Raw genomic sequence first — 24,858 nt, 5'->3', positions numbered from 1 at the left:
ACATCCCAAATGGCTAAAATTAAACGGTTAATCTTTATTATATTTATTAATTCCCAAGAACTGTCAGTTTTAAAAAACGTTTAAAATGTCCCGTGTGGTAAAAGACTTGTTCCTACTCTCCTACACTCAAAACACAGTTCTCCTATTCCATTACTTGGTAATGGTTGAAACTCTCCACTCATAATAGTTAGCAAAATACTAATTTTAGAAATATTTATATTACAAAATATATTATATGATACTTTGATTCTAGAATAAGTTTTCAAAGCTTTGGTTGTTTGTTTTCTCTTCAGCTATACCGTATTGAAGCGGTAATCTTCCACCTACGTATCACTAACAGCTAACACTTGCTTTTGACGTCAAGCCTTGACGAGGAAATACTAGGCGTAGTTTTTCACCGCGAGCCAACCCAAACAGGATAAGCTAGGTTGACAAACGGACGACACTGCAATTTGATTGGTTAATGTCAAGAGAACATTCCTTCGGGAGAAAATTTTTCGCGCGAATCTTGGCTACTTATTATAGGAAGGCGGACTTGAATTCAAGCGAGAACAGTTCAAATTGGAATTATTTTTCGCAGCCGAGTTAGTTTTTTATCCCGTGAAATCCGTAAAGAATTTGGAAATAATTAAATTAGGGACGGAAAGGGATCTGCCTGTTACATAATTATTATTACGAACACAGCAAAAAACAAAGGCCTTCGGCCTTGAAAACAACAGAAGTTTCACGTTACAAGCAAAACAGCACCTGATGGCGCTGTTAGGAAATTTTGTCTCAGAAGCCGACCAACTCTGGCTTAAATTCGTTGGGTGCTTAGTAGAAAGTTTCACTAACAAATTCTTTTCAAAATAGTTTCTTTTAAAGACAAAAGTGCAAACACTTAGCCAACACTTTTAGTTGTTGCAAACCTTGTTATCAAATCATATACACTAATGAGGTTTCTTAAAAGCTTTTCAGTTCCGTCCAGTATCGATGAAAAGAGTGCTTAAGCTCATGGAAGTCAATATTAGCTGTGTTCCTAAAAATGGAATTGTCTAGACCAAGATTTATAAAGACATGACGAATGAATAAAATAAAAACAGACCACAGAGTTGTGATTCATAGCACGAAAAAGATCCTCATGCCTTTTGTTTTCCAGGAATTTCTAAAAACCCTTAAACTTTTTTTGTCCAGTTAGTTCAACCAATCAAAGGGCAGCGTTCGCAACCACGAAGTGCCTCTTTATGTTCATTTCCACTAATAACGAAAAGTTTGGCGGAATTCACCCATCGTCGTGCTAGAACTTGACGCGAAATTAAGTTAATTACGAAGGAGGGGTAGCATAGTCCAGCAGAACTCAGGGGTAGAGGCAAAGACAAGAATATGCCCAGCCCGTAATGATATTTCTCCCTGGGGGATGTTTTTCAAAGGCTTTATCTTTCGGAGTTTTCATAATCATAGGTTTTGGTCGAAAGCGATTCATTTCGCTGGCAATACTTTCGATGGGATTAGACCAGAATAAACCCCCCCCCCCCTTGGTCTTTATACCACAAGAAAGTAAACGGACCCCCCTTGAAAGGAAACAACTACAGAAAGGCCTAAGCTTTCCTACAAAAGACAAAAAACAAATTATCTGTTAACAGCGGTCAAGTGGAAGCTGCGTTCATCTAAGGAGGCGAGTTTAACAGCATGTAGCAAAACCATGCTGCCTTAAGTCAAGGCTAAGACGATTACGCTCAGAGGTCACGTATAGCTGAAATCCTCGATCAGCTCTAAGAGCTTGTGAACACTTTCTTGTAACACTTGCATGTCGCTTTCCAAAGTCTGCAACGTGGATAACAACTGCAACAGAGCAAATAGAACCCAGTGTTAAAGTCGTACCACTAACAAATAAGTCGTTTTCCCTTACTATGCCACGTATACGGACGCAGCTAAAATTAGCCGCTACGGTACAAGTTATTACATGTGCGGTTTATCGCGGAAGGGGTTAAGGAGCTGTAAATGGCTAGGATTATGGCAGCGTGTGTACGTGAGATAATGAAGCTAAAAAAAGAATCCAAAAAAGCCGAAAATCATGCAGAACATCAGCTCGAGGAAACGGAAAAGATTTTAAGAACAGCTATTGAATAAGAACGAATTTGAGGCCAACCCGAGAATTCACACGAAGAACAGCCACGACTGATATGTTGAGGCAATGGTCGAAAAGATAATAATTCGCGATATAATTTTTGAAAAGGTATCTTTAAATTCGATCCTCAAACAAAAGGTTCCTTCTACGTGAACCCTTCCGGCCTTTTCGAACAATAAATTTCAGTATACAAGGACTCTTCATTTCCTTCCAACAGCATTGACTGCGTTGTCCAAAAAGAGCAACAAATTTGTTATATAACGTATCTGCCATGATGCGTGCCTGTACACGTTTGGACACTGAGAGTTTAGTTGTTTGTGAATAAATGTCCGCGGATGACTTCAAACACTTTGTGTGTGATAACTAGATGACAATAATAAGAGCACCTAGAAGGCTTGTTCGTTTTCTTGTTACATAATAGTTACACAACGCTCTCTCGTGGTACATGTACACCATGGAATATCCTACGAGTCGCTTGTATTTTCTGGGTATACACACTCGCATAAACGCTCGTGTGTACTCCAAGAAAATACAAGTGACAAGTGGGAAATATTCCATGGTATTCCACGAGAGAGCGTTTCATAACTATTTTATACCACGTCACAGAAAATACAGTGGTCAACACAATGAATGACAGGCACGTGGCGCACGATGGAAAGGTTAGATGTAATACCGTCGAATATACAACGGCTTTCCTGTATTCTGATTGGCTGTATTTTCTATGGCATGGTATAAAAGGTTTTACTTTTGTACTGTTGTAGTTCGATGCTTCTATTTTTTGGCGGTTTAATGAGTTTGTTGCTAACTGTAACCCCTGAACTGACCCTCTAAAAGAGAGCTTAGTGGCCCTAGAAATTTTATATATAAACCTTTTTTTTTTACATTGTTAACTACGTTACAACTGTTAATAAGGGTTGCTACCATTCGTTTTCATGAAATATGTGAATCTCACAGTTTGATCAAACAAGTGCCGTGGCTTTTCGAGCGAAAAAACGTAAGTTGCAGAATCGTGGTGCGAACTAATTTAAGAACGAGCTGCGGAAAAGTTAACTACGATCCCAATAAAACGCAATAAAAGCTATCCCTGCTCTCTAATTTGCTGCAAGTGAGGGCGATGCTGCGGATGTTCGAGTTTTTAAAATTGTTCCGTACTAGCCGAAGTAAACTGTAATAACTTCATGGGATGGCTGTCCTTAACTTGATATAGGCAGAGAACAGGGATAATCACACAAAAATGATAGGATCAAATAACACACACACAAAAAAAGAAAAAGAATCATTTCAGTAATAGTGTTATCTCCCTTAGTCAACAAGACATAAACGCGTTGTTGCTTCTTGCGAGATTGCCATGTCTGCCAGAAATAGGTCCGCGAAGCGTACATACGTGAATGATTATTTCGATATTTAAGCATCATAAACAGCACTCTTCTCAATCACAAGTCAAACTCTTACCTGTTTTTGACTGGAATTTTTTAACTTCTCCACGCTATTGCTTTCTCGTCGTTTAAACTTGGGAACCCTTCTCTTTACATCAGGGAAGTGTTTCTCACAAGTCTCCGCCAGTTCTTCTCCGTATTGTTGAAGCTTATCCATACTGTCTTCTATGAGCGTCACAGCTTCCACTATCTTCAAAGAAACAATCAGAGAAACGTTTAGACCCTCAACCTTTTCACGCTCAGCCAAAGTCCTCAAAAGCATTATAAACAGCGCCACGTAAAGGCACTGTTCAGTAGCTTCCATTTGAACGGTTACACACTCGGTTTCATCCGCAGACTTAAAAATTAGAACCACCCTGTACAGCGTAATAAACAGAACCACATGAAAGTACAGCTCAATGGCTTTCACTTGAATGGTCACACACTAGGGTTCCCTCCGCAGACTTAAAAGTTAGAACCACCTTGCACAACATAATAAACAGTACCACATGAAAGTACTGCTCAATAGCTTTCACTTGAATGGTCACACACTAGGACTTGTAAGTAAGAACCGCCTTGTACTACATATCTCAGGTTAGGATTTCATCGGCAGACGTACAACTACAGTGTAATAAACAGTTATATATAAAGGTGCTGTTCAGTAGCTTGACCATGAATGACTACACACAAGGGTTTTCCACCTTGTACAACATAATAAGCATTATTACATGAAAGAACTCCACAAAAGCTTTTATTTGAATGGTCACCAACTTTGTTAGCCGATGTTAAAATATACTTTAGAATACACAGCTATCGTCGGTCCTTAAAAATTAGCCATGTGAGCGAATACAAAGACTGAATTATACCTTACGACTATAATCTGATGAATACCTGCTGCAACAAAAATTCATCTGATCATCTTGATTTCCTAAAAGAAACCGCGCCGTTGATCTTAAAATCAGGCGTACCTAAATGGAATCTAAATCGCTCTTCATCCTAACAATAGCCAATCTTCAAAGGCAATTAGTTTGACATGACACTCAAATTCTCCCAACTGCCTCGGCGAGAAATCAGGGAGACAAATGAGGAGATTTTGTTGTTCACATCGCGGATAAAACGGGATGAAAGTACTTGACACGTCAAAACAATCATGATATCTACGCTTAACAACGTTCGAAGATTGTTGAGGAACATTAATGACTCAGTTTTAATCAAGGGTGAGTTTTCCGTGATTTCTGTCGGCTCAAACCTGAGAACTTGATACGTCCCTTCCCAATCTTCCTTTATGCCAATTACCCGTGTCTCCAGGACTATCCACTGTTCAACTTTCTTTGTTATTTAAAGGATAAATCTTTTCAAATCGAAGTAAAATCCTCGACAAATCCCCTTCTCACTAAGAGTCCCTCCATTCTGTTGTTGATTTCGTAAATATTCGCTTTAAACACGCCTTAAAGAGGCTCACGTACAAATCTACCTTTAAATTGAAGGAAACCTGAAAATAATAGTTGACTAATGAAGAAAAACACTAAAGAGATCATAATAAACCATAAAAGAACAAGGATAGTTATGGGTGAAGAAGATAAACACGGATTGCAAACGACGAACTTGAAAAATTTCGGTTTAACTTTTCAAGACGCGGAAACCGTGACGTAACGTCTTTAACGCGGAAAACTTCCAAATAACATCATGTGATACTACAGGCCATCCGAAAGATCGAATCTTTTCGCTTCAGCAGGAGTTTAGTCTCCAGCACTGAGTTAAAGAACGTTTTCAGGCATGTTGGAAATGTTCTGGACATAACAAAGAAAAAGCCAGGTACGACAGAATGTAAACAACCCGTAAGGAGTGCGACGCCCAGATTATTCCGTTCAATAAAGTTTTTTTTGGGAAAGATATCAATTGGTGTGTGCCCGCCAAGATGATATACAATGTACAGGACACTTTGGCAAACAACAACAAATAGCTGATTCTCAAATGTTCGACAAATATAACAAGCTTTGAATCACGAGATTTAATCCTTACTTGGCGTGCAATGCACTATTTTTTTTTTTTTGCAAAAGGAAGAAACAACATTCTGTGCCATTGAAAAAAAAATTATGTTTAGCTTCGCAATAGATGTTTCAAAAACAAGCCCGACAAAAAACCTTCGCACGAAGATGAACATTCCTGATATAAAGAACGTGTTAAAAGACGGATTAGTGGTTAAGATTTTGATTTAAAATTAAAACTAATGATATTAGACAAAAACACTGTATTCTTTAAAAAACAAGGGACTGTTTCTGAAGAATAATGAATATTATCACTGCAAAATCCCGGCGGGTTCCATTTAAATCGCTCATGAATGTCTAGGAACCAAATCTAAAGTAATCTATAGACGTTTTGTCAAATTAGACAAATTACGTAACAGCAGAAATGCACCATACTACTTCTTTTGATTGAATTTCAGTGATTTGTTATAAATCCGACTGTTGGATAGGAAAATATGTTTACGCCTGCATGCATGAGTTCAAACTTTCGTACGCTCCCATCGACGCTTTTCAACTATCCGCTACTCTTAATTTTCCCATGGGTCGATAAGACGTTTTCGCTCGAGCTCTGCGTGATTTCCTTCAACTTTCGTGTACTCACATGGGCGTCTAGGCACGATTCATGATAATCGATGAAAGTTTAACACTCGCGAACTAGGGGAATTTAATGCTTTAGAAGTGACCAGCAGGAATATTTGTTTGTTAGGTGAAACCGAGCTTTACGGTATCACCGAAACATTTTCAAACAACTGTTAACGAAAACTGCAACTCATTTAAATGTTCTTCTTAAAAGAACGATCGAGACGATTGTACTATGTACTCTTGACCTATGTACAGCCCAAGATTGATTGAGCCAGTAGCACTTATTACAGTGCTAATAGGGTTATGTAGAAACTGGCATGCAACTGAGGCACCTGAGCCAGTTCACACTTGCGACACAACGACATAAACTTAACGACATGGGAAGGACGTTACGGCGTTGTGTTTGCAGTGTGAACATCCTGGCTTAACGACATCATATAGCCACATAACATGAACATCACGACATAAGGAAAAAAAAAAGATCTTTTCCTTATGTCTTTATGTCGATGTTCACGTTACCGACAAAAGCGATCGTGCGGTTATGTCGTTATTTCGTTTTGTCGCTCATGTCGTTTTGTCGCTAGTCTGAACTAGTCCTAAGAGAGTGCAGTGGCCCAAATGCCTTGCTTGCTCAGCATTTTAAACAGAAAACCTGTAACAAGTGTCTTTCGGCAGACAAGATTAGCTTCGTGGTGAAAATCCCTGCAATACAAGAAGGGGCTAAATGAATTCTCGAGGGCCACAGATTACAAAACACGTAGTTTTCCCACACGCATCGCTGTAAGGGTAGAAATGTTTTTTAAAACTATAAGCGGCGTATAGCTCCCTTTAATGAAAACATGCTTTCGTATTGAGGAAGGGTCACAATCTGGACAGACTGACGATGTACACTGAACAGAAAGTAGCTAAAACACGATCTTTTTTATACTTTCTCACAGGTATTACATCAACCACTTAACCTTGAGTAAGCTACAAGATGGCAATTTAGCACGTACGTAGAAAAATACGCAATAATCTTGACATGGCTTTACATTTGTAAAGCCCCAGTAAGGTCAGTTGTGAGAAAGAATTGGCAGGATTAATCATTGCGTGACTTTTTCTCTAGAACCAAGGCTAAGCGGCTAAGCGCAAGCATTAATCTCGAGAATTGGCAGCTGTTTCTATTACACTGCTCAGGTTTTATAACAGATCTTCTGATTGGTCAAGGGTCAGAGATGATTAATTGGAACTAAATAGCCGTCATGTGTTCATTAAGATCCCTGAACGTGACTCAAAGCGCGCACCAAAAACCGCCTCATTTCTTTGCTTTTTAAAGAAAACTCTGTGAGTGACTTCAGGTCTATAACCAGCACGAGCCATTCTCCACCCAAGAAACGTTTATACCTGTCGCTCCAGTTAAAACAGAGGAATCAAGGGATAGTCGCAAGAGAACAAGTTCAGACAGGGTCAAGGCACAATCACTCTACGCCCAGCAAAACAACGGAAAAGCCATTTGTTACAAGATAAATTGCGCTTAAGAGCTAATGGCTTTCCTATCAAGCACAAAGGGGTGATTATAGAGGTAATACATAATTATTCTTTGAAAGCGCACCGCTACCGTCTTTTGTGCACGAAGGTCACCAGATGGCCATAAAACAAAATCACCAAACTCTAAAGAAAACGATTGTCCCTGTAAGAAAACAACTGAACACTATAACTCCATACAAACTCTACTACAACAGAATGGTAAAAAAGACTGCCCTCTGCTCTCTTCTCTCTCTGCTGTTTCCAGAACGCAATTTCCTAGCCAGCTAACTGGGACAACCAGACACAAGTCAACTGTGTCCACTAACTTGCTCTCAGACATCTTAGCAAAACTGTCAGCGAAAATTGTTGCAGAAAGAACAATAGTTTACCTTCCTGTATGATTTCGAGACAATTAACAGAATTTGACAACTCAAAGGCGTACTGACGTCATATGATCAAGACCCTCGCATTTTGCCGCCACAAAACCCATTTGACGTGGACTTGCAAGGATCAAAAAAGGCTGATTGCCAACAACTACATGTTCATGTACAAGAGCGTTGACGTGGTTCTTGACCTTGCATGAACGTTTAGCAAACATAATTAACAATATGACTTTGGCCACAAATGCTCCGTCTAGACTCGAACGCCATCAGTTGGGCCGGAAACAATTTCTTAACAAGATATTCTATCCTCTACGGTAAAAGTATACGATAAAAACAACCACAACGACAACGAAAAAACTAACATACTTTTCCCGGCGCGCCGTTTAATCATTTACCTTTTCTGTTGAAGCTTGTGAAAGTTCCGACGAGAGAGAAATTTCTTTATTTTCCTCGTTCGACAGCAACGTCATTCGCTTCTGCGTCTGTAAGAAAATGGAAAAAACAACTTGTTACAGTTTTAAATCTCTTCATAGTCCGTCTCTGATGAATTATTTGTAATTCAAATCACCTGTTCTTTGAGCTCGTTAACCAGCTTGTCCTTCTCAGCTTTGAACTTTCTCACTTCTGCGTCACTGCCGGCTGTGGGTGATAACTCGAGCAGCGCGATATTGGCGTCCTTCTCTGAGATGGTGGCAAGTAACGCATTTTGCCTGGAAAAATTCAAAAAAAGTGTTTAAAATTCACATCCAAACAGAGGTACCAGTGTAAAGCTAATAAGGTAATGTCTACATACGAGCCAATTGGCCCATCAGGTCAGGGCTTAACTCCGGTTTCAGTAGCATGATGCGACTAGGAGTATTTCTACTCCCCCCTGGATGGGATGCTAGTCCATCGCAGGGTTACCCTCCCAGCATTACATTCGACGGTACCCCCCTCCCCCGCCGGCACCCATTTATACACCTGGGTGGAGAGAGGCACTGTGAGAGTAAAGTGTCTTGCCCAAGAACACAACACAATGTCCCCGTCCAGGGCTCGAACCCGGACCGCTCGATCCCGAGGCGAGCGCACTAACCAAGAGGTCACCGCGCCTGCACTTAAGCAAAATAAGAATAATCGTTCTTACCTCATTTCTAGTAACTGTTCTACCATTCCATGTCTTTCAGACTTGTAGTAAGACATAATGATATCATTTTCGTTCAAAGCGAGGACCAGGGAAGCATTCTTGGTATTGGTGACAGCGGTCTCTATGCGCACTCTTTCAATTTCCGACTCCATGTCCTCCACACGATGTGTCGCTGTCTCGGCGTTTTGAGCCTGCTGAGCCAGCAGCTCTTCCCGTTCAGCGGCGATGGATACGCTTTCAGTGAGAGCTTCTTCCAATACTGCAATCCTCTCGTCTTTTTTCTGTAACTCGCTCTGTTGAACGATATAGCGAACTGTCAGTTACAGTGTTACTAGATGGCCATCTAAAGCTAAACGCACACTGATAAAAAATAAAGTATGTTTTACATATAAGACAAAAGTTGCAAGCTATCGCCTTGTACATGTAGGTGAAGCGCAAAGTCAGATCTAAACACTCATTCTGAAATACAAACTGTCGTAAGCTTGACTAGATGTTTGTCTGCATGCTAGCCAAGTGACCCATCAGGCCGGAGCTTATCCCGGTTTCTGTAGCATGAAGCGACTAGGAATATTTCTACTTCCCCCTGGATGGGATGCTAGTCCATCGCAGGTTTACCTCCAGCATTAAGTTCGCCTGTTCCCATTTATACACCTGGGTGGAGAAGAGGCACTGTGAGAGTAAAGTGTCTTGCCCAAGAGCAAAACATAATGTACCAGGCCAAGGCTCGAACCCGGACCGCTCGATCCGGAGATGAGCGCCCTAACCAGGAGGCCACTGTAAGCTTGAGTGGTTACCTGGAAGTACTCAGTTGTCTCGTCTTTCTGATCCTCTTGTTTCTTGACTTCATTTAATAGCTGAGCCTGCTTCTCTCTCTCTAGTTGTTGATTTCTCTTCACTCCAACTAACTTCTTGCTCTGTTCTCTAAGCTGCCTGAAGACAAAACATCAACTCATAAGCTGAGCACTGTGAAGTCGCGAAGACAAGAAGAACGAACGAACAAACGAACAGACGGACAGACGAACGAACGAAAAAACGAACAAACGAACAAACGAACGAAGAACGAACGAACAAACGAAGAGCGAAAGAACAAACGAACGAACCAACAAACGAACAAACGAACGAAGAACGAAGGAACGAAGGAACGAAAAAACGAACTAAAAAACAAACAAACGAACAAACAAACGCACAAACGAACGAACAAACGTACAAACGAACGAACAAACGCACAAACGATAGAAAGGAACGAACAAACAAACGAACGAACGAGGAAACGAACTAAGAACGAACGAAGAAACGAACAAATGAACGAACGAAGAAACGAACAACCGAAAGAACGAACAAGCGCAGGAAGGAGTATCCAAAGTGTTCAACTCACTTTTCAAGATTACCGATTTTATGGTCTTTAACTTCGCAGTCATCTGACAACTGCTGGACTTTCCACTTCTGTTCTTTCAGCTCTTCTTGCAGTCTCTTCACATCGCTTTCCTTGCTTCTAAGATCTGTCTGTTGTTTTCTGATGTCCTTCTCTAGCTTGGAGATTTCAAGTCTTTTGCTGCTCAGTTCAGATGACACTTGATCATCACTGCTGCTTCTCTGAAGATTGAAAATAACGTAAGAAATTGTTCATTGATTACTTTCCTAAAGTTTGTAAACGGCTGATTATCAACTTGAATTTTGTAGCGTTAGTCTTTGTTTGCTCCGTTGTAGAGCACATGCAGTGTTAGCCTACAAACCTGGTTTATTTGTTCCTCCAGCCGTCTCACTGTTTCTTGAGAGGACGCTAGTTTGACGGTTTTGTCTTGTAACGATGCCTTCAGCGACGAAATCTGGTTCTCCAGGTTAGCAATGTCCTCCTACAGGGCAAAAGAAGTAAACATAACGAACTGATATTATTGAATGATACAAAAACTAATTTCCCGTTTCTCTGTTTTTATAATTATCAGTCCCTGGCTAAGGAACATACAGGTTTATAATCCATCAAAAGTATTCGCTCGCATGCGATTGGTCTAAACGCGTCACGTAACTCAATACCCCCGTCAGTTTTCCTCGAGCTTCGCTCTCGGAAAGCTGTTCGCTTCTCGAAAGAGATAATGTCCATGGTCAAATAGCCGAGCATATTTTCGCGCCAAATGGAGGCTATTGCTTATGTAGTACAGTGGAACTTCGATATGACGAAGGGCCAAGGGACTGACAAAATATGTTCGCTGCTACGAGGTTTCGTTGTATCGGGGTCCTTTTCCACACGTTTTACTATTACTGGAGCGAGGAATATCGTCCGTTATACCGAGAACTTCGTTATATGGAGGCAGTTCGTAAAATCGAGGTTCCACTGTATCAGAACATAACGCAAGCACTCTGAAATGCAGACGAAATCACACATACATCCTTATCAGCCAGTTGCTCCCTCAGAGAGAGCGAGAGTGAGGCCACTCTCCCTTCAAGTTTTTCGTTAGCTCGTTTGACCCGGTTGATCTCCTCTTCATTTTCTGCCCCACTCCGCTCCCGCTGGGTCTGTAATATCTCTATATGTCTTTCCTTGTCGCGGATGGTCGCTTCCAGATTGGAGATGGTACTAGACGAGCTGGAATGCTCAGCCTTGACAGAAAACAGTTGAGCTTTGATGCTCGAAATCGAGGCATCTTTCTCCTGTAAATCTCTTTCGAGGCATTCACACTAGTTGGAAGAAAAAACAAAGAATGGCAAAACAATAAGCAAACACTAATACTGGAAGAGAAGTCACCCTGTTACCACTTAGCTTCTTAAATCAGTAGGAAAGTAGTAAACTTGGGTTATTAAAATACCAAGAAAAGTGAACAAAGAAAGGAAAAGGCATTGTAGATGAAGATGATGTCGATCTGTCAAGAACTTTATCATAGCTAGCTGTTCACAGAACGAGCCATTATTGTATAAATGTGTAACTTGGACAATCCGCAGGTGTACTTCCTCCTTACCTTTTGTTTCAAACTGGTAATCTGCCTTTCCTTGGTACTTAGTACACTCTGCAGGTTCTCCACTGCGTAGGAATTCTCCGAATGTTCTGAGGATACTGAGAGAAGTTTCTTCTCCTTCTGTTTTAACAGATCTTCTCTCTCATCTAATCGACTACGCAAAGATTCCAGCTGCCGTAAAACAAAAGCAATCATTTGGAGGATCAGGCATGAACAAAACAGTTTTTATTTTCCTAAGGCTTGGAGAAGCTTAAACTGAAATTAAACATTAATTTCTGACATGGATTATTCGAACATACCCTGAATTGGACTTATTAAATTACAGTTCTTAAATGTTTATTGTGCTATTACTTATCAGAAGTGAGGATTCACTGATTGACAAAATCGTTTTTTTTTTCTCTCAACTTTTTCCATAAGCAAGCTTGTTATGTGAAACTGGTATTAAAAGTGTCATCTATTGATATTTGGAAAACACAAATTTACTGCAATATTTATGTTATTGTTACTACTACCGGGAGTCATTCCAATTTTCAGGTTTTCTCAATTTTATTCATTTCTGTAAACTACTTTTACTAGCTTCCTTTTTTTACGATTTCAATACAATTTGTATTGTAAATAGTTTTGCGCTGTAAATAATTATCATGTAAAATTTTAGTGAAGAATTATAATGAGCCCAACAAAATTATTTTTATTTCTTTAAAAATAATATTATTATTATTGTTGTTATTATTATTATTATAACAATAACTATTATAATAATAATTATTATTAATATTAATATTAATATTATTATTATTATTATTAAGGCTTCGTAGCAGCACGAAGTAAGATATCGCTTTGATGAACCACATGTTGTTTTTGAAGTTTATTTTTTGATGAAGACAATACATGTTTCAGATGAGACGTCATCCATCGTCAGTTGTACAGTGAGAAATAAAATGAAAATATGCAATTAATTGTATAACAAAGTGAGGTATTAACAAGAATAATTGAAGATGAAGGCGTGAACCAAAAAACGGGTAAAACTATTTAAGTTAAGGAAGGAGACTAATTAACATGAACGGGATAAATTAAGATGTTTGACCTGGGAAACATCTTATCTTGAAATTCCCAGGTCAAACATCTTAATTTATCCCTTTTATATTAATTAGTCTCCTTTCTTAGCTAAATAGTTTTACCCTTTTTTAAGTTTGTGCCTTCATCCTTAATTATTCTTGTTAATATCTCCCCATTTATTGCATATTTTCATTTTATTTCTTACTGTACAACTGACGATGATGTGTCATCTGAAACATGTACTATTATTATTATTAGCATCATTAGTATTACTTAACTATTTTTACTATCACTATCACTATCGCTATCGCTATCGATATCACTATCACTATCACTATCGTTATCACTATTACTATTACTATTATTCCTCTCACAGTTTGTGGTGTTATGCATTTTTCTAGTGTTCAGAGATTGGTTACAACAGATTAGGTTTTGTAACTTGTAAATAGACTAATTTTTAAATTATTCTTAGGTTTTGTAATTTTAGGTAGGTGTCCTCTATTAGTAAAGGGTTATCCCTCGGCTAAAAAAATTCAACATGTCATCATCATATTTTTATTATTATTATTATTATTATTATTATTATTATTATTATTATTATTATTATTATTAATATTAATATTATTATAGCATTTTTACTATTAGTAGTATTCATGCTGGGGCAGGTAAGATTCCATAAATAGTAGAATGTGTATTGTTAAGTTTGAGAGTAATTTTCCTTTGTTTTTTTAATTACCTCTTGCGTACAATTGATAACACAAACCGCAAACACTTTTGCTACGTTTCTGTGACATTTAAAACAAGTCATTCCAATTTTCAGGTTTTCTTATTCACTTCTGTAAACTACATTTTGCTTCCCTGTTTAACGATTTTAATACAATTGTTATTGTAAATAGTTTTTTAATTAATAATATTATTATTGTTATTATTATTGAGACAAGAAATATAAAAGAAAGATCTTGAATACACAGTATTTCATTTGAAATGCTGTGTATTCAAGATCTTAAACCAACACTGAATGTGCAGTCTGACTCTTTTTGTGCTAAAGTATTCATGTAATTAGCTTGGCACTCTTTTATGCAAATTCGCTTCAACTTAGCCTCTTCACAAACCGCTTTTTATCTTTACCTAGGGTATCTAAAAGATAGTAATGCTGCGGCACATTCTGTTGATAGTGACATATTTAACGCCGTGATTCATTTATCTGCGCGTTCCAAGACTTACATTAACTGTTATTTCTCAAAGTAGTGTCAAATCGTGGTGTCACTTAATATCTGTCGTTGTATGCATCAACTTCATGCATGATGACGCATCGATGGCGAGGTGTGACAAAGGATCGAGACAAAAAAGCACATTGTGATCTGAAGTATGTTTGGGCATAAAACGATACACATCAGCCTCCCCTTTACCAGATCGTGAAAATCGACAGATGTGGAAATTGTAGGAGCAGAAATCTAACTTATAAATTCTGTACTGGCACGCATTAAATATCTCTAGAACTCGACAGAAGAACACAGACTGTGTCGAGAACGTGTCCACCGCGATGTGTGAAAATGCTCAAGCTTTAGCTTAAAGTCATGTTTCGATGAAAAGGAATAGATTGCAGCATTTATGAAATCAGCGTGTTCCACGGTTTTCGTTTGTTTTAATCATTCTACAGGCTTTAGTAACGACGATTTCTCTTCATTTAAGAATTCGGCGAAGGCGGCGAGACTGCTAAGAAATGACATACTAAGATAAAGATGCCACAATTAATCGTCCAGATTTACAAACTTTCACATACTGCATAGCAAGAGTTGTGAAAGTCAAGCACGATCTCCTTCACATCGCTTTACAGGTAAATCAGAGCAAACTTTCTCAGTGGAATCCACGCGAAAAAGGACGACGGCTCGACGAGTATGAGATCCTCGTGTTGTTCGTGGCGCAATGCACTCCAGTAAAAGTGGCGCAGTGCAGTCTGGTTAACTGCAATGCATTGTGGTAAAAAGTGATGAATTCGAGAATTCGTACCCCCTTCTATATATTCTTCTTAAATCCTGATTATGTTGCTGCTCGCTCGCTACGCTCGCTCCGCAGCAATTATGTAACCTTGATAATGGCGCAAGATGCACCGAAACGTCACTTATATTTCTTGTCTCCTGTATTTCCAAATCGTTTCTTTATTATTATTATTATTATTATTATTATTATATTATTATTATTATTATAATTGTTATTATTATTATTAATTATTATTATTATTATTATTTATTCCTTGTCATAACAGTGTACACGTGAGACACACACCTCACTCTGTAGATTTTTGATGTGGTGTTCTTTTGCTGATAAAGATGTCTGAAGGACAGAAATGTGCTCCTGTTGGTTTGCTTGGTGAGCTTTTAAAGTTTCAAGTTTGGTTTCTGATGCTGTTAATGCTGCCTCTTTCTTACCAAGATCCACTTTAAGTGACTCAATCTTAAAACAAAAAGTAAACAATACTATATTGGGTAGAAACACAATTACTGGTGACCCACTAGTTTACAGTATGTCAAGGTAAAGGCCTTAAAAGTTCAAAATTAAAAAGCCAAAATTAGCCAAAGAACAAGTCTGCATAATTTTGAGTTTAGAGGGCCCATCAAGCCAACATAAAAAATTACAGTATCTCCAATTTCCATAGCTATGTCTTCTTGGCTTTGTGAAAGAAAGATTTTTTCAGGAAGCAACACACTGATGCCAGACAGTGCTTGAACCCAGATGGCTTGATGCTTGATGCTTGGCTGACGATGCTTGAGTAAATTGCACCAATATCTTTGAGGATATTAGTATAAGTTTTTGCTATCTTTAAGTTGAAGTAAAATAAAGTTTTCTAATCTACCTAACCACTGGGCCAACACGCAGGGGTTTCATTGTCATGCAAGAGGGCAAATTTTTGGTTTTCACCCGCACAGGTGAGCAAAACCTTTTGGAACTGAACTTCGTTATGAGAAAAACTTTCCTCTAGAATGGTCAAACCATGGAGCAAAATCTTCCTCACAGCCTGTCATTTTGCACTGTGCCCAACCCTTAATAAAACTGTTGCCAACATGTCTTAACATTTAATATACATGCAAAACACTTGGATCACTTGGCTTTGAGAACTAAGCAGCTGGCTTGAGGTCATGTAACCTGCCACTCTTACTCTCACTTAATATCTGACGTAAGAATACCAGTCAACAAATAACATAGACAAAAAAAAAAAAAAAAAAAAAAATGGTATTGTACGATTTTCACTATTATTACTTTTTATAAATTCAGATCTCCCGTCCATATAATTTCTTTTATTATGTTCCTACTTACCTTGGACTTCATGAATTTTGAGTGACTCTCATACACATCAGTTTGTTTCTTATCCTCTGATCTTTTTTTGTCATCTTCTGACGCTGCCTTCTTGAGAGTTTCCATCTGAAAGTGAGTCATGGTGAGTGGATAAACGTCACATGTTTCTTTGAAAAAAATCTGCACAGATATCACATACGTGATGGAGCTTTCATAGCTGCATTTACCTTAATTAAAAGAAACAATATTCTTCTGGAATTCAATACTGTGACTACCAGCAGTTACATGTATATCGAAGTTATATTAAATGTGAGTTAATTAAAATGCTTGTCATATCTGCATGTTCATCTAACTTTTTCCTGCTAACTGGAATATGAGGCCTTGAAATAACAAGAGAACAATTTATTACCACTGATTTACATCTGGATTAATATTGATCTACTGGCAATAACCACTGAGCTAATTCAACAAACAATATTAAAAATTGTTGACTATGAAGAGAGCAGAATGTCTATGCTTTCTTTATATTGACTTTATCAATACACACATCGTGTCTACCATGTTTCTGCATGAGGCGCCAACTTAACCCCAGCTTAAGAATAGTTGTTTAATGTACTAAGTTATCCTTATTCAATTCTATGATTCTTTTCATTTTTCACGATATTTCATGAATTTTTATACTGTAACCAGTCTGTTACATTTGACAATTTCCTGGTCCAATTAACAATCAACAAACAATATCAAATATGTTGTTGATTAATATATTATATTGAAGAAAGCAGAATGTCTGTGGTAAAAAATTGTTTTTATATTGGCTCTAAAATCAATACACACACATCACGTCTTCTATCAGGTTCCTGCAAGAAGCTCCAACTTAAACCTGGTTTAAGAAAACGTAATTAATGTACTAAGTTATTTGTATTCAATTCTAGAATGACTCCTCATTTTTCAAGATATTTCAATTTTTTTTATATACTGTTCTGACTTATACTTTTATGTAATCCTTGTCTATTTTTGATTTACAAATAAAGAAGCAAATACCACTTAGATATATATTAGACTGTTACAAAACATAAGAGACATTCAAGAACACAATGGGAAATTTTAATCAATAATAACAACTAAATGACTTAAACACTCAAACAGACTCTAACCCAACCAAACTGTTCACTTTGTTATGTAAGGTCTTTTGTTTCAATGCCTTATTCTATTCTAGATGTTGATAATGTACTTTCACACTTTCAATTCTGTATTTTTATTGTTGCCAATTGTCGTTAAAACATCACGTCTTAATATCGTCACTGTTTATTTTTAATTAAATATTTTTAATTACGAAATCTTCCATTATCAGAAATGGCTAACAAAAAAAATACATATCACAGGCTAGACTACGAGTAGTCCCTCTTTCGCATAGTCTGTCATGCGTGATGTGAAAGAAAACTGCGAGAAAAACATGGCCGCGCAAAATCCTGGGTGTGAGGAGCGCGTGAAAGGAGGGACTATCACCTAAGCCAGGGAGTTTGACCTTTCATGGCCGAGTGATTTTTTGGTGTAGGATTTCTCATCTTGACGTTCTCTTATTATCACCTGCTGTCAATAACCGGGGAAATATCCTGAATAAAATTGCTCAACTCTACGCTTCAAGTAGTGAGGCAAAAACATGTTGTGAGAAGTATATCTTTGTTCAGTGTTTGTTCAGTGAAACTGCCATAGAAGTTTTAAAAAGAAGATGGTGAAAATTTCAAATGCAAAGTTTCAACCGAGAATTTACGTTAGGTAATTGACATAGGAGATCATCCAACTGTGGTGAAACATTTGCTGATAGCAGCAGAAAGTTTGAGGTGAATGTCTGGTTTCAGTGAAAGTTTCATTCAATCTTTCAAATGGACGGCAGAAAGGCCAAGCGCAGTGAATTCATCATATTCACTGAATTGTTCTTGGACGATTTTGTTGAGCAGCAAAATCACCAACACCCTTGCAATCAGGTTGCTTTGCCAAACAAAACAGAGTTGCAAGAACATCATGGCTTGCGGAGTGCGATTCCACTGCTTTGATTTGCTCCAGTTCCATAACATTCCTGCAAGATGTCACACATTTCTCGAATGTTGACAATGCGTTGTCAACGCTCCTAACATAAGCCAATCATATTCTTGTGTTGTGAGAGAAACATGTAATTCAGACTCCCTGGCTTAGGTGGTAGTCCCTCCTTTCTTGCACTCCTAGCCCCCAGGATTTCATGTGGCCATTTTTTTCTTGCGGTTTTCTTTAACGTCATGCACAATGGACTAAGTGAAAGAGGGACTACTTGTAGTCTAATCACAGGTGAATGTTTTCTATATATTTCAAGAGGTCTCAAATCAGAATGTTTTATGGCAATAACAAAATAATGGCTTCGGCCTCCTTTTTTATGTTTTATGATAATATATAGCTTAGACATACACAATCAATCAAACACAGTTTTCTATGCTTAAGTCTCTAATAAAACAGCTTCTTAGTAAATCAGAGCACATGCCCACACAATATCAAAACAAACTGCATCACAATAATTAAATATTTAACTTAATATATAATTTAAGACAGTTAATTATTTTAGACATGTTATTATTGTTTGCAACTCTTATTTGTACATACCTCTCGTTCAAGCTGATTAATCTGTGACTCCAATGCAGCAATATGGCTATCCTAAAATGGCAGTAAAATGTCCCTCAAAATATTTCAAGAAACTTGACAAAATATTAATATTGGCTAGAGATTCATATTCACAGTTGTCTGATCATCTGAGATGACTAAAAAGTCGTAATGACTACCAAAACAATATGAAAACTCGTCTGCTGGATGAGTTTAGTTTGACTCTACCAGAAAACACATTTCTTAAATTTTCTTATGAGTTCCCATCCCTCCATTCTGACCAATTTGTCATCCATTTGGAACTTTTAGAAAACAGAAAAAGATTTGCACCTTTCTATTGCTAAAATAACCATTTTGGTCCATCACCTTACATGATGTGGTATTCTCCATGATTGAACAAAATCATTACTGGCTCAATTTTCATTTTGTCAGCTGCTGAAACAGATATTCTACAATGCATCTGCATCTATGAAAACAGATGGCTGAATGGCATCAGCTGTAAATTTCAACAGGATATGACATTTAGTAGGGGTATCGAATGGTCCCATTCAATTTAAAAGTGCTCGCAAAATTTGGCCTTTACTCAAACTGCTCGCAAAAATTAGATGAGTGCTCGCTTACTCATGCTTGCAAATTTTTGCAACTGCTTGCATGCTCAGATTCTGGGGTCTCCTAGCATTTAGCTTCTTCTAGTGGATAAAAACTTGCTTCAGATCTCCTTGAGCATCCACCCACCGACTCACGTGAAGTTATGCAGCGTAATTTGGCATCAAACAAGGCATAACTGGCTAGAAGCTGCTCAGATTGGTTGAACTGCGATAAGATCTTCACTTGTTACCTAGCTTTGCCCCTATCAATCCAGTTTTGGAGGTGTCAGCCAAATTACTTGACACAAAATGTTAAAGAGAGATTCTGAGTCCTACAAAGTGCTTGGTGCTTGCCATCTGTATTTTCTAATTAAAGTGCTTGCTGCTTGCATGACAAATTTGATCACTGCTTGCACGCTTGCAAATGCTCGCAAGACCATTCGATGCCCCTTTCAGTAATGTTAACACTTAGAAAAAACAAGCCAAATGCATGTAGGAAGAGCAAAAGTATTCCTTTCAGCCTTCATGACAGTCAAAGAGGGCTTGGTTTTTATTTATACCTGGATTTTCTGTATCCACCGACTGCTACAACTATGTACAAGACGTTTTGAGAGACTGGTCACATGAAAATAATAAAAAAGGTATTTAACTTTCTATTTACATGTTGTTCAGTCCCAGTTCCTGCCTATTGAATGGCCAAGTAAAATGTTGACAGAACAAGTATGTCATCTGCATACTTGTCCGGCTGATGACTTAGAGAGAAAACCAAATATGGATCCCTGGAATTAGAAATCTGGATTGAGATTCAATATCAATTTTGCCAGAGGGAACCTCTTGTCAATGTCCCCAAAATGCATAAAATGTGTATATCCCACTTTTTCTACACCATAATCAAACTGATGGCTTAATGCACTGTATTCAAGAGGAAATACACAGTAACAATTATTGCTCTACTTCACAACACAAAAATGTTTTTTACCTTAGCCAGCAGGTTTGCAGATTGCTTTAATTCATCATTAACATTGTTGATTTTAACATGGTCTATTTCCTATAAAAACAAATTAAAAATGTAAATTTTTGCATTCAGTGGCACTACTCCATTCTTTAAAATAAAAAAAATAATTCCCTTAGGAGTTAATTGACAAACATACATGTACTATTTAGTTAGCACAAAGTGATATTGAAGAATGATGTCTAATGTACATATACTGTACCTCTTGTAAGGATGCAATTGCTCTGTCTCTTTCGTCAATACCTTCTCGTAATTTGGCAAGTTGGTTGAGTGCTTCTGCCAGTTTCTTTTTGTCAGTACTATGTTGTTCTTTATGCATCTCAAGTTGTTTAGATTCAAGTCCTTTATTACTTTGTATCATTTCCATCAACTGGGCTATAGTTTCATCTTTGGCCTGGATAGCTTGCTGCTGTGCTTCCAGTCTAGAACTTAATTCCTCCAGTGACCTTTGAAGTATAAATGTTTCATTTTCTTGTCGATCTTTTTCAACTCTCAAGACCTCTAACTCATGCTGAAGTCCATCTTGTGAATGTCCAGACAGAGTGCTGGAAGAGGAGAGGGATGGACGACCAGTCAAGAGGCGATCTGTCTGTTCCTGTTGCCGCAACCGTTCTTGCAGATCTCTAATGCTTTCTGCTCTTTGCTATAGAAAACACCAACAAGAACATACTTTGTGAGAGTTGGCGTATGGTACTTGAAAAACCATTGGTCTTGCAAAATTTTGGTTGAATTTCACAGGTCCCACAGTCTCAGTTTTTCTTTCAGATATGTGTGTGTCACAGTCTCAATTTTTTACAGTTAAGATAGTCTTAGCTGACATCTGGTGTCTGAACATCTTGCACTTGCATTTAAAACACTTTGAAGTCTTGGTCTCGCAGATTAAAAATTTTAAATGTCTCAAGTGCACAAAGAAAAATCATTGCTATTCTCGCCTTCTTGCAAAGTCTTGCATTCTCCATTCCCCTCCCTTATTACTGTACATACATGTAGTTCTAGAAGAGATTCTTACTCCCAGTAGAGAGAGGAGAATTTCACATACGTTGAAGCCTGCTCATCTTCATGGAATTTCTATTTTCTCAACCCCACCCCTATCCTCACCACACCAAAATGTGAAAAGGTATGATGTATTAACACTTGGCACCTCTACGTCTGTTCAGAAGTGTTTGTTAGTTGAGAACTTTTCATCAGTCGAGAACTGACACTAAATACTCTAGTCTTACCATCTCATTAAAATGTCTCAAAAACTCCTGCCTGATAAGTTACGTAACTAGCTTTTGATGTTAAATGGAATAGTGAAATCTGGACCATTCCAAATTGTAACACAAAATGCTTTCATAGTCAGATGGCAGACCTCCCTTATACAGGACTTCGTCACAACTGGTTGCATATTTCTAAAGTACGGGTGGCAATTTGGAAAGTCCCAAAGTGATTGTTTTTTTACTATGATAACAACCCTTCAGACATTAATATATCTGACATGGAAGAAACTACAAAAGATCTAAATTTCCTTTTGTTAAATTGTCCAGTTGAGTAAATTGATGGCAATGAAGTGAACCACTGAAAGTAATGTAAGTTCTGATTTAGAAGTAACTTACAATAACATTCAATTGAGTACTTGTGTATAAATTGTAACATGATCGAGACCACCCTTTTACTACCTGAAATAAGCCAATTTTCTTGGGTTTCTATTCAGTGTGTGTGTTTTTTTAAAACATAGATTCAATTGCAAGAAAAGCACTCGAGGTCATAATAGTATATTGGGGCACAGAAGGTCATTGTTGTGTTTTGCCTCTTCGTGTATTGGTCCTCACAGGAATGAAACAATTAAATTGAAATGTTTGCCACTTGATGAATAAAGCAGGTTATTACGTGAAAAACGTTAAGCACAATCACAAAACAAGAAATGAGCCATCTCAAAATTCCACGTCCATGAACTTATCATTTGTACGAGAAGTGGATCAGTTTTCGGTCACTGAAGCGACTTGGGCAGTGCGATCTTTCAACCGTTCCACAGAAAGCTGCGAAATTACAATCTGCAGTGTATAATGACCTTTAAAAACTTTGCATTGTTCTCAGCACAATTTACTCTACTTACAGAGCAACAATATTCGCCACGCTCGATGAACACAGCTGTCGCAGGACTGAAACAATTACCTCGCATACGGAGTTATTTCAAAGCTTTTCATTGTTTTCGCGTTGAATAATAAATGATGCACACCATACCCCATTCTCTAACATTTCGGCACTATTCCATAACATGTTATTCGGGAAAAAATTCAAGTGCCAATAAATCGACCACTTTTCACGTTCAATACACGGACAAAACTCGGTGCAATGATGATATAAGCCTAACCTAAACACGACGAATTTATGTATGCAGTAAATTCTTCGCGGACTTCCGTTTATGATGAAGTCACACGTCTGCTCGCTCCGTTTGAACTTTATCCTCTCACAATCAATCATTTAGATACGAACCTAAACTAGGAAAATTACAACAGAATAAATGCAAAACCATTTAAAACACAAGCTTACCTGTGACTCTTCGGAAACAGCACTAAACTGCTCTCTCAACTTGGCGTATTTTTCCTCTTCAGCTTTTCTGGCCGCTCTTTCTTTCTTCAATTCAGGACTCCAAAACATTTTAATGCTTCTCATGCTAGAATTTAACTTCGTTTCTTTGGCATCAATTTCCTTCCTGAGACGTGCATTTTCTTGTTGTAACTCCGCCATTGTTTTGTCGCCAATGTTCAATGGTTCGCGAGGTGAACTTGGAGTGGGCGATGAAGCTCCGATTGAAGACTCGCTTGATGCAGGGCTTAACTTTGGGGAATGATTCAGCTCAGCGTTAAATGAATACATTCTGGACCAATTGATGATATATAAACCTTTTTCACCGTGCAATACTCCTGCTCCAAACGCAATCTCACAAGCGACTGAGTGAACTCATATCGATATTTAAAAGCTGCCGCATAAGTCAGAAAAATTTAGAACGTTCGTTCAACATAAACGACCAGTCATTTACACTCGCTATTTCAGACTATGCCTATAAATACCTTCCAATGATCCAGGAGACCGAGGTAGCGATTAAAGCGACCAATTGTCAAATTAAAATATATAAGCCGTGACTGCAGTTTCCAATATCTACCCACCATCAATTTCGACGGTTCATTTCACTGCCGCGATCGATTGAAACGGCGAAAGTTCGATAAGAGAAGTTCAGCGCCTCCCCAGCGAGTAGATTTTCCAGAAAAAGTGTAGATAAACTGTCCTCGCTTCGACAAAAGAACAGAAATAAATGGCAAATATGCCAGGTTCGTAACCGACGATGGAGTTTTCGTCACTGTTCTAAGTGCCCACGGATCAGTAAAGGCAAACAAATTTCCAGCGGAGTCGTTATACCAAATATGGATTGCAAAATTTGTTACTGTCACGCAAGCGCACTGAATGCGTTACTTCCTTCTCGTTCTTTCCGCGGAAGTCTCAACCTAATTACAATTATCTTTTCTAAAGTTCTGTTATCGCCGAAAATCTCTCCATTCAGATGCGCTGAAAACGTACAGTTCTCTTTAGATACCCTCTGTTACACCCAGCTTTCAAGATCTCAGAAATACGATGCCTGTTTATCTATCATTTCGGGGAAAATCCTGGAAAATGTCAAGTTTTCGGGCTACGTAAAATAAGGTCAGCTACTATTTTCGGAAAGACAGCAGCAGCTTTTTTTCATTTAGAGCAATGGGAATCCATTCCCTAAAGTTTACCATAGGGCAGAAGTCTGTCTAATTCGGCTTGTGTTGTGGCCAGTAGTGTTGCCAGAAGTATAGTAACGGTGCTTTTTGTTCAATTTATGTCAAAGAACCGGTTTCACCAGTTAGCTTCAATGCAACCCCTGGATTGTCCAGCTCCAAAATTTAAAAGACATTAGACAAAAAAATACAAAAACAAAAATAATTAGAAATAAGTAATTATAATAATTTTAGATATATTTTAGATAATTTTCGTCAGGTCTCTACTATCATCAAAGGGAGCGATCACACAAGCTCAAAGTAAACAACCTGAACAACATTTGTTATCATGTGCTTGTCGTGCAAGCGCGAGCTCTGATCTCGTCAACTTTCTTCAAAACCCAGCTGGTCGAAATTCCATCAAAGGCCACTAGAGCTGGCAGTCAAAGTTGGAGAGAAAAATAAAAC

General features: G+C 38.1%; 1 protein-coding gene across 1 annotated transcript; it reads right to left on the bottom strand.

Annotated features, from left to right (window-relative positions):
- Window positions 1–14: 14 nt before the first annotated feature.
- On the bottom strand, window positions 15–24,021 carry LOC145497175 (ERC protein 2-like). The gene is made up of 16 exons (XM_081476979.1): window positions 23,201–24,021; window positions 20,871–21,311; window positions 20,636–20,704; window positions 19,073–19,123; window positions 16,463–16,567; window positions 15,434–15,601; window positions 12,095–12,262; window positions 11,526–11,816; window positions 10,877–10,996; window positions 10,519–10,736; window positions 9,938–10,073; window positions 9,144–9,436; window positions 8,589–8,730; window positions 8,416–8,502; window positions 3,560–3,733; window positions 15–1,821 (listed from the first exon to the last, which is right to left on the bottom strand). Exons 1-16 carry the CDS (start codon window positions 23,525–23,527, stop codon window positions 1,723–1,725), a joined length of 2,889 nt encoding a protein of 962 aa, XP_081333105.1. The 5' UTR covers window positions 23,528–24,021; the 3' UTR covers window positions 15–1,722.
- Window positions 24,022–24,858: the final 837 nt, after the last annotated feature.

The sequence above is a fragment of the Orbicella franksi genome, chromosome 9 (genome assembly GCF_964199315.1).
Source record: "Orbicella franksi chromosome 9, jaOrbFran1.1, whole genome shotgun sequence".
Classification (NCBI taxonomy): Eukaryota; Metazoa; Cnidaria; class Anthozoa; order Scleractinia; family Merulinidae; genus Orbicella; species Orbicella franksi.
This window is presented reverse-complemented; position numbering and strand designations above follow the sequence as displayed.

Bases quoted from the DNA above. Each gene is read 5' to 3' on its own strand.
- LOC145497175 (XM_081476979.1), bottom strand. From the start codon at position 23,527: ATGTATTCATTTAACGCTGAGCTGAATCATTCCCCAAAGTTAAGCCCT. The intron at 11,817-12,094 runs GTAAGGAGGAAG...TCTTCCAACTAG, and splicing joins TTACCAGTTTGAAACAAAAG to TGTGAATGCCTCGAAAGAGA. The intron at 9,437-9,937 runs GTAACCACTCAA...ATCGTTCAACAG, and splicing joins AGACAACTGAGTACTTCCAG to AGCGAGTTACAGAAAAAAGA.